The 12,846-nt window shown below is 36.7% G+C and overlaps 1 protein-coding gene across 1 annotated transcript in view; it reads right to left on the bottom strand.

Annotated features, from left to right (window-relative positions):
* Nucleotides 1-3,584: 3,584 nt before the first annotated feature.
* musk (muscle, skeletal, receptor tyrosine kinase) overlaps nucleotides 3,585-12,846 on the bottom strand; it is a 38,263-nt gene continuing 29,001 nt past the window's right edge. Inside the window, exons 10-17 of the mRNA XM_051911189.1 lie at nucleotides 12,417-12,580; nucleotides 11,828-11,851; nucleotides 10,541-10,629; nucleotides 9,583-9,742; nucleotides 9,245-9,431; nucleotides 7,205-7,399; nucleotides 6,018-6,166; nucleotides 3,585-5,691 (exon numbers count right to left, since the gene is read on the bottom strand). Coding sequence (XP_051767149.1) covers nucleotides 5,006-5,691; nucleotides 6,018-6,166; nucleotides 7,205-7,399; nucleotides 9,245-9,431; nucleotides 9,583-9,742; nucleotides 10,541-10,629; nucleotides 11,828-11,851; nucleotides 12,417-12,580 — 1,654 coding nt within the window. The 3' untranslated portion in view covers nucleotides 3,585-5,005. The remainder of the gene's footprint in view (nucleotides 5,692-6,017; nucleotides 6,167-7,204; nucleotides 7,400-9,244; nucleotides 9,432-9,582; nucleotides 9,743-10,540; nucleotides 10,630-11,827; nucleotides 11,852-12,416; nucleotides 12,581-12,846) is intronic.

A 12,846-nucleotide genomic window follows, 5' to 3' on the forward strand; every position in this document is an offset into this window, starting at 1 on the left:
ACCTTTATTCTGTTGACTGTAAGAGACTTTGCACCTACCTGTCAGCTAACTCTCATTAGAGTATTAGTAGACTGTCTGCTAAATATCTGCTAACACTTTATTTTGATGCTCCCGAACAGAAATTCTACTGACTAACTTTGCAACTACATGTCAACTTATTCTACTAACCCTAATCCAACCCCTAAAAGTCTACTAAAACTCTAATGAGAGTTAGTTGTTATCTAGGTACAGCGTTATGCACAGTCAACAGAATATTTAAAGGGGACCATCAAAATAAAGTGTAAAGTTTCTCATTTCAGATTGCAGTGTTCACTGCTTTGCATTTAAATTATTAACTTACTAGAATATACATGCTGGCATTTTAGTTAATTTTGTTCTTTTGTAAAGGAAAAATGTGTCAGTTACCCCATAATGTCATGGCTCACAGTTGACAGATATTTTCCAGAATTACAACAAAATGGAGCTTTCCACATTTCCTGCAAACTGGTAGGAAATCCTTGTGTTCAGACCAAGTTGAAGAGTGATGGGGATATTACTCCGTCAGTGCTGATGTCACTAATTTACAAGAACTATTATAAAACAAACCCTCACTGGCCTCATTTTTGGCCGCTATATGGAACATGCCTTATATCTGTAAAACAATGCCTGGTATGTAAAACATACAGCCAAAGAGATTCCACAGGACAATTGGACTACAGTTTTTGCTTGGAGATGGCCAAGTCTATAAACCAGAGCAGCTGGGGTCAGAATTCCTCTGTATTTGCGTTACTCTTTAGTCATGTGTGATACTAGACATGGGGTTTTTCAAACAGCTATGATGAAGCTGTGAGAGAGAACAGTGTTCCTGTTTTCCTTTTGAACACCAGTGGCCATAAACTGCTCAGATTAGTCTTACACGGTAGTCATCTAATTTATTTCTACAATACTGGTCATAACTTTTTTTTTTTTTTTTGGTAACACTTTATTTTACAGTGCCGTAAATGATGCATAATTATAAGTAACTAACCCTAAACCAAACCCTAACCCTAACTGTTACTCTATAGTAAGTACATGTAGTTAGTTAATAGTACTCAGTACTTATTTAAGCAATCACAATGTAACGACGGCGGCACTGTAAAATAAAGTGTAACCTTTTTTTTTTTCTTTTTTTTTTTAATTCAGTTTCTTCGATTGGTCTAATTTGAATCCAAAAAGTAAGACTGATTAGATCTAACCAATTGCTAGTTAGTCATTCTAGTTCTTAAGACACAGCAGCTATGTTTATGCAACTGGCCACAGATACTAGTTTTTGAATTTGTTGAATGTAAAATACATTGGGATCCAAAAGGTCACTAGTTAAAATATTTCTATTTTACATTATTTACTGATTTACCCTTGTGGAAAAAAAAGAAAAAGAAAAAAATATGCTTAGTGTGCACTTGTAGTGTACTTCAAATCTTAAAAAAAGTATATTTAAAAAAAACGGTACTTGCAGATAATAAAATACTTTACAGTACATTCTAAATTGTTTCTTGTTGGTCCTGCTTAAAATAACTATACTTATTTTAATGTGTTGACTTGATTATTGTAACTGTAGTGTGTTATTTAATATTACATTTAAAGTTAATATATTTTAAATGGGTAATACTTTATTTTACAGTCTCCTTGTTTCACATTGCATGCACTTAATATAGTAATAAGAGTCAATTATGCATAATTCCAGGCAATTAACCCTAAACCAAACCTTATAGTAGAAGTACATTTAAAGTGTAACCTTAAAGTGTAATCTGCAGCTTCATTACAATGAATAATTGCAAATATATTTGCATGTGTAATTGCAAGTATATTTAAATATCATGACATACAAGTTCCATTAGAAATGACATTAAAGTATATTTTAGTTTACAATAAATGCATGTCAGTACATTCAGCAGTAACTTTAACCATATTTTAAAGATAGGAAAAAGATAGTGTAATGTAAATTTACACTATAATACATTTTATTTCAGTTGCAATTAACATGAAATTAAGTGTCTGAAACATTACATTCAGTTCACACTTAAGTCTATTCTTTTAAAGTATATTCTTTCCCTACTCTTTTTAAAAGCATGCTGAAATGTGCTTCTTTTTCACAAGGGTAATACAGAATTTTTCATTGTGAATTGTATTTTCTGCATTAATGAGTTTGAGAACAGACTCTTTATAATATTAATAACACTATAGTCCAGCAGGAAATAAGAATATGAGGCAGGGACTGTAGCTGGTCAGATCAGTTCCAAAACTAACCTTACAAATGTTAATGATACATTTTAAACTTGTACAAGAGCACATACTACAAAATGCAAGTAGCCATCCAAATACTACTGTTCTGAAGTTTAGGAGACCACAGCTATACTAAGTTGTGCACTCAAGTCCAAAATAAATGAACCAAAATGGGAACAGTCAACCTACTGTCTGCTTTCCAGGTTTAAAATACTCCACCCTCTTAGTCAAAGACCCTGTGTCAGACCCAGAGAAACACCAAAAACTGGTTTGTGATGGTTTAGATAGAAATTGAAAAATAAAAGGAATTCAGATTTAGCAATAGAAGAGAAAAAGATCTCATCAGTATCTCAGTTGTTATTCCTAGACAGCAGTGAGATTACATGGTGATCAGATGGAGACTTGTAGGTCACTGAAGTTTCCTGCTTTCTCCTGAGAAAATGACCCTAGTAATCTCATTCGTCTCCACTTGAATTTCTAAGACCTCAATGTCTCAAAATTTCAAAATGAACAAAATATTAACCAAATTACCATGTCATCCATCCATTCGTTTTATAGCTCTGTATTATTTCTCTGTTGTTTTATTAGTGTCTACTTTAATTTCTTCTATGGGATTTTATGAGGAACATCTGAGATGAATACTCAGGAATTTTATGTTTTTCAGCAAGTTACATCACAAGGGTCAGAGAGAGTGTATGGTTTGAATAGAAATCACTTGAGGTCCAAATTCACCAGCTCAGTTTTGTTGTGGCCTCTCTGTCTTCCAAACGTTCTGGCTCGTGAATCCATTCGTCACTTGTTTTTCCTGGCCTACTACTTGGACTTCTGTGGTTTTGCCTTGCTTACTCCTTGAAGTTTCAGGAAAAAAAGAAAAATCTCATGGCAAAGACGATGTATTTCTAGGATTATCAGATGACCTGACATTCTTAGATGATAAATTAAATGCTGGAATAGAGAAACTGTCCCACACACGTTGAAAGTAAATCCTTCACCATCCCTCTTCGTTAAATGCCAGCGTGATTTAATACTGTCTCTGTAAGTTCCTGTTTTGAATGCTTAGAGCAAAAACTGGCTCAAATGCAGAGAAAGGTAGTGTCATAAATCATGTTCCATGAGGTCATTTTAGTTCCTGTGATGTAACACTGCCCCCTGCCTGCTACACAATGTAAACCACAATTTTAAATTGAAAAACAAGTGTCTAAGACCAGCAATTTCTTAATAACCTAATTTAATCGTACTAATGTTGACAGTTACCTATATACCACAAATGTTGCTACTGGAATTGTGGATTCCTAAATTTATTTACAGACCAGTTTTCAAGACAACACCAAGAAAAGTTAAATAAATAGTTTTATTTCAAGCAAAGATTCATATCCAACATCTATTAATATAGCTAATATAACCATTATATTAACTGAGTTGTTTAAATGATGTAATAATATAATAACATAATAATAACACAAAAAAAGTCATGCTAAGTGTGTATAATAACAAATTCCCAAAGCATATTTTTCAGATTTTTTTTGTTTGAACTTCTGTCAAAATTTTGGACACGCTGAACTGAAATGAACTGAAAATGAAATGGGTGAGTTCTACCAGATACATAGTTAAGTGTCCAACATACATGGACAAGTTTATATTTTATATATAATTTTGGTCACTACATATTTAACATACTTCCATGTGTGTTATATCATAGTGTTGCTTTTTATTTTTATAAAACTTAAAAAATAGTCAAAGATAGTCAAACTCTTTTCCAATTTTTTTGACTGGTTGTGTATGGGATTGTCAAACAGATAATTGATTGAAAGTTGATTTTAAGCGGATTTCTTTGGTTCAGTGTATGACAATAATCATTTAATTCCTACCAATTTAATCTTACTGAATTATGAGATATGATATGATGTAATACTGTTAAAAATATGTTACATACACTTCTCTACAATATTTTCTGAAACAATGTTTCACTCACATCTACTTGCAGCAAATATAACTGAGAACCAACAAAGAACCATCTTAACTTGGAATATCTATCAGTGAAAAAGTGAATTAAACTATTCAGTTACAACATAAAATAATAAAGTGATGATGTGCCACTTTGGAATAAGCTATTCTACTTAAATGTTTTTAAAAAAATTAAACAGTAAAAACATTATTCAGTTTAAGGCACTATAACAAGTTCTTGAATTAACTTTTTTTTTTAAGAATGTTACTAAACCATAACCAGATGCACATTACTCTCACAACCAAAAGCAAGGAAAAGTACAAATATCAGGCATTCATACTGTATGTCTCTGCTTGCAGAGATTTCAGTCTAGGTTATTGCAGTGACTGCACTACATCCACCTTATTTCTAGACGTGGACCCTCTTTACTGGAGATCCTGTTCAAATCTTGGCAAACTCTCATCTGATGCCTACCGTACATCTGTGTCAGTGAAAGAAAACAATTGAGATCCTATGAACAGATGCAAGCATTCGTCTTCAAAGAGTTTGAGGGATCAGTATTCCTTAGGGTATGTAAGCTTTTCCAATCATTTTAGGCTTCTTTCACATTCCTCAATGTTCCTCTGGGTTCTTGAGTATTTGTGGGCACTTTAAGGTTTGTTAGGACTCTGTAAGATCTCCTCTGGGTTTTCTGGAGCTCTTGTGGATACCTTAAAGTGTTTTATCCTTCTTCAAGACCCCTCTGGACTCTTTGGGATTCTAATGAGTTCCTGAATAGTTGGATCTTTTTGTTTCTTTAAACTGCATTTTTAGAAATCCTCAAGAAAGGCCAGATTTGAACATCTGGTCATGCATTCTTTCCAGAATGCGGTGAATGCTGGCAAAACTAGGCCGGTCAGTGGGATGGCTGCTCCAACACAAACGCATGAGGTTATACAGCTCCTGTGGGCAGTTTTCTGGACAGGCAAGAACATTTCCATCTCTTACGTAGTAGATGACCTCCTCATGGGCCATGCCGTAGTAAGGCTGCATGCCATATGAGAAGATTTCCCATAATACCACACCATAAGCCCACACATCTGATTCGCTGGTGTAACGGTTGTAGAAGATGGATTCAGGTGGCATCCAGCGAATCGGGATGGCATCATTTTCACTGGCTTTGTAGTAATCAGCCGCATAAATGTTGCGTGAGAGACCAAAATCTGCAATTTTCACAACCAAGTTTTCTGCTACCAAGCAGTTGCGGGTAGCTAGGTCACGGTGCACAAACTTGCGCTCTGACAAGTATGCCATTCCTGCCGCCACCTGCTTGGAAATGGAGAGCTGCTCTAGGCAGCTGAGGGGTGGGTAACGCTCAGGTTCTGACACAAGACTGCTGCATGTCAAGGTATCCCGACTTAGACTGGGCTGCTGGTTTGGAGAGCGCCGTCGCAGAAATTCATTCAAGTCCCCATAGGCCATGTATTCAAACATGAGACACATGGGTTTCCCCACCGCACAGACTCCTACATGGCAGATACACAAATGACAGGCTTAGTTACACTTCCAACTGTTGCTACTTAACCAAAAATACACTTCTGTTATTCTAACACTGGGTCGAGGCATTGAATCTGGTTCCGGAATGCCACAGAGGGGACTGTCCAGGGTTATACACTGGGTCAACTCTGAAATGGATGAGTCAAGCTATTTTAAGGCTTTTTCGATTGTGGTACCCTTGGGAAAAGGACATACATGTAATAGGAAGCAGATGTGGTTCATTTTAGGTAAGTCCTCAAAGCAGATGTATTTTAAAAGTGCAAGCCTTTGAAGGTATACAATTGTGATACATTACCCAAGAGACGAACTATGTTGGGGTGATCAAACTCAGCCATGAGTGCAGCTTCTCTTTGAAAGTCATTCTGCATATCCGCCGAAGCTTCCTCTTTCAACATCTTCACTGCCACCATGGTGAACGGCTCCATCGGCAAAAGACCAGGGGCTCTAAAGGACAGCAGGCACATTGGGAACTAGCTGCTACAGTTTGTTCGCATCACAGTGCAGTAATTTTAGTTAAAATTTGCTGGTCCTACCGAGGGATTTATAACAATAAAAACCTGGAACATCAATAATTTGATTACTTTTTAGGCAGTTTTACCCAGTGTTTGAAGTAATGTAATAGGAAGAGCATTACAACTTGCCTAACTGTAAAATTACTTTACAGTTGTACAGCCAATGCAAAGTGTTTCTTTACACGCATACACAAGTATGCAGAACTGGGCAGTCAGCGTATACAATCTTTGCTTTAATGGTAAACACTTGACTCTGGGCAGTTGTAGTAGGTTAACTTCACTGATCTCAAACCAGATTCCTCCCTACATATTGTCACAAATTGTCAAACAGGTCATAAGGCCTTTTAAAATAGTTTAAATGGTGATGCCAAACTGTGGAAACAGAACCACGATGGCAGCAACTCAAGAACCAACTTAGAATGCTATTAAGATTGCACTTCCTGTGCTGAAGGCTCCTGTGTGTTCCTGGAGAAGTAAACACTTTTCTAATGGGTATCTATAAATAACCTCCTCAGCAAGGCTTGCTCACACGATAGTGTCTACAGGGAAGTTTCATACTGAAACACATCACATGTTTAGTGTGACTTATTCAGTATCTTATTTCAGGAGACAGCCATATGGTGTATATATTTTACCCACTGCTGTAATTCCCAGGGGTCTCTATATACCTGATATCAAGATAACATTGCGGTTTGGTCTGTATACGTCAGACCTTTGCATGTTGATTCAACGACGGTTTATGTTTTCCTTTAAATCTAAATCTAATGGTGAGATGAAGAGTTTCTAAGAATTCAGTCATTGTTCTAAAAAAAAAAATGGATTTATTTAATCATTCACATAATGTAAAAGTTAATTTTGACAGAACCATGCAAAAGAAAACATGATCAGTATAAACACCGACAGTGTCAAACCAGGACAGACATTAGCACCACTGATGTTACATTTGCTTGTAGCATTTGGTAGGTCTCACCTTGCCTGAAACACCCTACCGAAAGCCCCCTCTCCAATGTCACGGACATATTCAATGTTGTTGCGTGGATATTCGAGACTCAGGAGCTTGGAGTTGAGGAGGAGAGGCAGTCGTTGGTACATGGGGTTGGGATGAAGTCTGTCCAGCAAGAGCTCTGAGGGTAGGGCAGTCAGAGTAGGTGTCTCCAGCACCCTACTGAATATAAAAGCACAACTTTCTTGTTTTGATATGTTTATAATTTATGTAATGCAACTTCCAAAGCAACTTCAAGTACACTTTTGGTGAGAGTTCCCAGTAGAAGGGGTGTTCCGCTCTCAAGAAGGCTTCTGAGGACCCACTTCATGCAGAGTTTCGCTGACCAAGGTGTCCAGGAGTACTTGAAAACTACAGGAAGGTTTGTCGGAGCAGGATCAGAGGTAATCTTACCACTGGAGGGCTACATTCCAGCAGATTTCAGTTCCAGCCCTGCTCCAATACACCTGCCTGTTATTTTCAAGTAAGTTTGCTTGAGTTAGATTTAGGGTTGGAACTATGATAGTTTAATAGGAAATGTTTCATGATCAACAATAGATGTGGATACCAATACACACCCTACTTGGTACATCTCTTACATAGGTCCTTATAAATCACCCTTTCTGGGATTCAGCCTTTTACCAGCGCAGGTGATTCTATGAATTCTATGAGTGACTTGGACTGCGTTTACACTGCAAGTCTTAATGCACAGATCTGATCTTTTGACCATATCCCTTTTTTTTTTTTTTTTTCCTTTTTTTCCTTTTTTTATCCTGTTTGTTTACATTCACTTTAGACACGACTGGTATCCAGTATCTGTGTTAACATTAATCTTCGCCCAAAATGATTCTGTTGGTGATCGCTTTACCATGTGACATGGTTGACCCTCGGGTTTTGAATGGCCGTACTAAAATTATTTTATAATTCACATCGTATGGCCATGATTATTTGCCAACATGGATAAGTTAAAAGCTATCATGGATGTTTGAACTTATATCTGACTGAACAGATATAGACTGGAAAATAATGGTAATTAGGGCCTGAGTACCGATGGTGTGAGGACCCTATTGTAATTGATCGGTCTATTATTCTTCTTCTCCAAAATTAATCACATTTTTGAGGGCCTAAACATGCTCGAAAACTCATGAAACATTGCACACGTGTCAGAAGTGGTGAAAATTTACGTCTGATATGGGTTTCAGAATTAGGTGTGGCAAAATGGCTCGATAGCACAGTGCCACCTGCGGGCAACAGGAAATGTCACTTACACTGTGATTAACTCCTCATTGAGATTTAACCAGAACAACATCATATTTGGTCAGTCTAATCTTAAGGCCTTAGCGATGTTAATTTGCAAAGATCTTGAGTTTTCGCTGAAGGGCGTGTCCGTGGCGGACTGACAAAGTCTGATGTTTCACCATGAAACAGGAAGCTGTTGTAAGTCAGGCAAACAATGCTCAATCTGCCCCATACTTCACATGTTCGATAAGAGTCTTGCCTGAAGATATCTACATGCAAATATTCAGTTAGTCATAGCGCCACCTGTTGGCAACAGGAAGTGGCATGCTTTACACTGTAATTCACTCCCTGAAACACATTTAAATATGCCATGAAGTACCAAACATGCTAGAAACATGTTAAATCATACAACATTTAATTTTTGTTTAATTTTTATGTTATTAGCGCTGTAAGATTTAATTTATTTGCATGAATTTGAAGGATCTAACGAGAGAGAGAGAGAGAGAGAGAGAGAGAGATTGTGAGTGTGAATTACCAGTGTGTGTCTGTAATAGTCAATTTTGTTAGTTTATTTTCAAAAACAGTGAAGTTATCACCTCATTGATGAGAAATAGCTTATAATGAGGCTTTTTCAATGGATGCGGAAAAGAAACTGGTGCAGATTTTTATGTTTACACAAGTGCAACAAATTCCAATCTGTGTCAGATGTGAGTAAAAAATCTGATTATTTTGTGCCAGTGTAAATGCAGCCTATATGACTTAAATGAGATTAATCAGTCCATTATTTACCTTTTCCTCTTTTTCCACATTTTCTTTCGTCTGTGGCACATGAGGATGAGTATGGTAAAGAAGGCCGCCCCAGCAAAGCCAGCAATGACAAAGATGATAACGCTCATTGAGTAGACCGTGGACACAGGAGGGGGTGGGTGTAACTGGACTGGTTTTGGAATCGACGGTGCAGTCTTCACACTGATAACTAAAGAAAAGAATAATGATATTGATGCAGATGATTTGGAACAGATTTTGTTTTATATTGACTTGTGTCAGAGTAAGCTGACAATCTAGGATTAGCTACTCCAGTCAACAATTATCTTATTTATTGCTCAGGTATAAAAAAAATTATATACCTTCTCCACATTTGGGCACCAGACAGTACTCCCAGCGTACATTGGGGTTTGTGGTGTAGCACCATGGCCTGTCACTCTCTCCACCTGGGTTACGACAATAGTTTTCTGCATTTCGCAACTCAGGAATCACATCTACAGAGAGTCTATGTTGATGGGGATCCTGAATGAGATAAAAAGAGAGCGGTCAACCAAGTAACTCAAACCAGTGCTTATTCACATATCCTCTGCGGATAAATTCAATATTCCCATTATCCCTGAATTTTCAGCATTTTGAAACCCACTGCATGTATTAAACCTTTCCACATTGTTTTGAAAAGAGACAAAATCTTCTCCATTCAAAACTTTATTTCAAAGGAAACCTCCGGATTTGTGTATTTTGACCCTCCATTGTTTTTTTCTGTAAAAACATTGTTTCCTGTGTACATATCGTTTGAAGGTCACTGAGCACATGCCAACATGCAGCATTTGGATTGTTTGGGGTTAGAGTATTGTTTGAGGACAAAAAAAAAAAAAAAAAAAAAAAAAAAAAAATCTAAACAAGCTGGTTTATTTGATTTGAGCTACAGGGGAAAACGATAGCATGTTACAATGCATGACAAAAGAAAATCAATTTTAGTTTATTAATTCGTGAAATTCTAACACTTTGTCCAATATTCTAAAAAGTTTTGTGTTGGTTAAACGTAAAATTCTCCAAAAGAGCATCTCAACATATGTTAACAATGGTAGCTTCTTTTTGTCAAGTGCTATTTGCTATTATTGCTGTAACCTTTTACACGACTGCATTAACTACTGTCAAAGATGGGAAAGGCTGCATTACCTACAATGGGCAATGCATAAATAGCTACTTGGCGAACTACTAGCTAACATTATTTTCCCTGCACATGCAGTCTAAGTGATGTCAGCCTTGATGAATAGGAAAGTAAATAGATTTTATGGTGACTTTAATACAAACATTTACCTGCTGGTCCCATCGCTGACAGGGAATGGCAGATGCTGTGACATTGTGAGTTCCTTGGTAAAATCTTCCTTTGTCATTGTAACATGTTGCTATAGATATATAAATTGCAAACAGTCAAATATATTGAAATGTGTGTTTTGATGATTATTATTGCAGTTTGACAGAAACATAAAAATTTGTAGTGGAGTCTAAAGGTCTGAGTCCATTAGTAAACATTTGCATTTTCATAATTTAAAAGAATTTAATAATTAATCATACTAATTATTTTACATGAATTCCAGTGTTTGTTTTTGTTTGTTTGTTTCTTGTTTGGAATGTAAATGAAAATAAATCTCAGATTATTTATTTATTATTAGTCTCAGACTTATGGACCCCACTATCCACCTTATTCCTACGCTCCATGACGCTTTGCGCGAATTATAGGTGTAACTTCCGTTAAGCTGTAAACAGTCAGTGAAAGGCTCGCTCTATGAACGCAATAATACGTTTTTTTTTTAAAAAACTGGGTACAATGAGATGACATTATTCTACTCACCCTTCAACCAACGAACATTAAAAGGACATTTAAAAGTGTAAAAGCATCAACAAGGTACTTTCAACTTTCCATGAAAAAGCATGATTCTTTCCACAGCAATAAAGGACGGGTTAAATATAACTATAGTGATATATATCTGTATTATGTGATGTACGTTGCCTTTTTAAAAAAGGTTCATGAACTTCAGCATTGCGTGATACTATTTCAAAGTGATTTCCATCATTTTTACAGATAATAAATTGTATTTACCTGTTAAAACAAACCTGGAAAGAGTAGGCTTTGAGGAGAAAAACGAGAGATTCTTTGTGCATTCCAGTGAATTATTAATGGGATATATCGTAAATTATATCGGGAGAACAGACCACAAATGTGCAGTATATGTTGTCCTTTTTCATACTATTACAGCGGTATGCAAAGGGACAAAAGAAAATAATCACGAGATAGAAAGCAGCGACTGAAAAGAGCTCTTGCCATAGATATTCTTGTTATAACGTTACGTTAAAATACCAAGCGTTACGTTATTCTCGTGATGTCTGAAGATAAAACATGAAAGAAAAATTGACAGCTCATTCACTCAAACTGACGGATAAGCTTTATTTGTAGAGCAACCCTATGATTTGAAACGATTCGTTTCAGTCTTTTTAAATGGAAGTTCCCCAAACCAGAAGTGCAACCCATAATTCGAAATGCAGTAGGCTAGTCAGGAATAAGGTGGATACTGTATGTGAAGAGAATATAAAACTCATACTTACATGTAACTTGGTCTTTATTGATACCTGAATAACACACACACACACACACACACACAAAAAGTATGTGTTTTTCAATGGAACTTAATTTATTCATTTTAATCATTAACTAATTATGTTACTATCATGCAGGTTTCCAAAAACACAACACAATTGCCACTTTCCTACAGTATTTCATTACCATTTCATTGCCATTTCCCACTGAATTTTGCCGCTCCATGAGTAAGGCAGCAGCTTGCAAACATGGCATAGAAGCTTTTAGATGGGAACATTTACTCAGCTGTCCAACATCCCCTACTGATCCTTCCTCACATGCTTTGGCTATAAAACAACCTAATCTTGTCCATCTACAGGTTCGCTGTCATCACATTCCACACGAGGCATTTCACACAAAAAAAAAAAAATCCTACAGCATTGTCCTGCCAAGAACCATACGTGGCGTTTTTCCACTAAGGCCCATTGTTTTCATGGGACGGATGCTTTATGGACATCAGCCCCAAAATATCACAGGATTTTCATAACTAAACAAAGATTGAGCCGAATGGCACCCCACAGGAAGATGTACAGTTATATAATAACGTGTCACTCTTACCAACATAAGGTACCGCTGTACACGAGGATGGGTCTGTTTGTTGGCTGGGTAAAGAGGTGCATTCTGGGAGAGTGATGCTATGTGGGAACCCTCGATGAGATCTTTCCTCAGCAGAACTCCACTCTTTATAACAGTACAGCTCTTTTACTGTGAGACAGTGCTCCCTGTGAAACAGCACAGTGTCAATTATATGTACACGTATGTATATATATATAGAATGTGTGGTGTCGTGGTTAAAGCTTAGGGCTAGTATTTGAAAAGTTGCCGGTTTCTGGGCAGACCACCATTGTTCCCTTAAGCATGATATTTAACCTCAGGTTGCTCCACTACTGAGAGTTATTTTGGATAAAGGCATCAACTAAATGATTACTCAGTAAATAGTGATATGGATCATTTTCTGTATGTGGTGCATTTTCTGTCCCCAAGGGAA

The sequence above is a fragment of the Ctenopharyngodon idella genome, chromosome 10, assembly GCF_019924925.1.
Source record: "Ctenopharyngodon idella isolate HZGC_01 chromosome 10, HZGC01, whole genome shotgun sequence".
In the NCBI taxonomy this organism is placed as follows: Eukaryota; Metazoa; Chordata; class Actinopteri; order Cypriniformes; family Xenocyprididae; genus Ctenopharyngodon; species Ctenopharyngodon idella.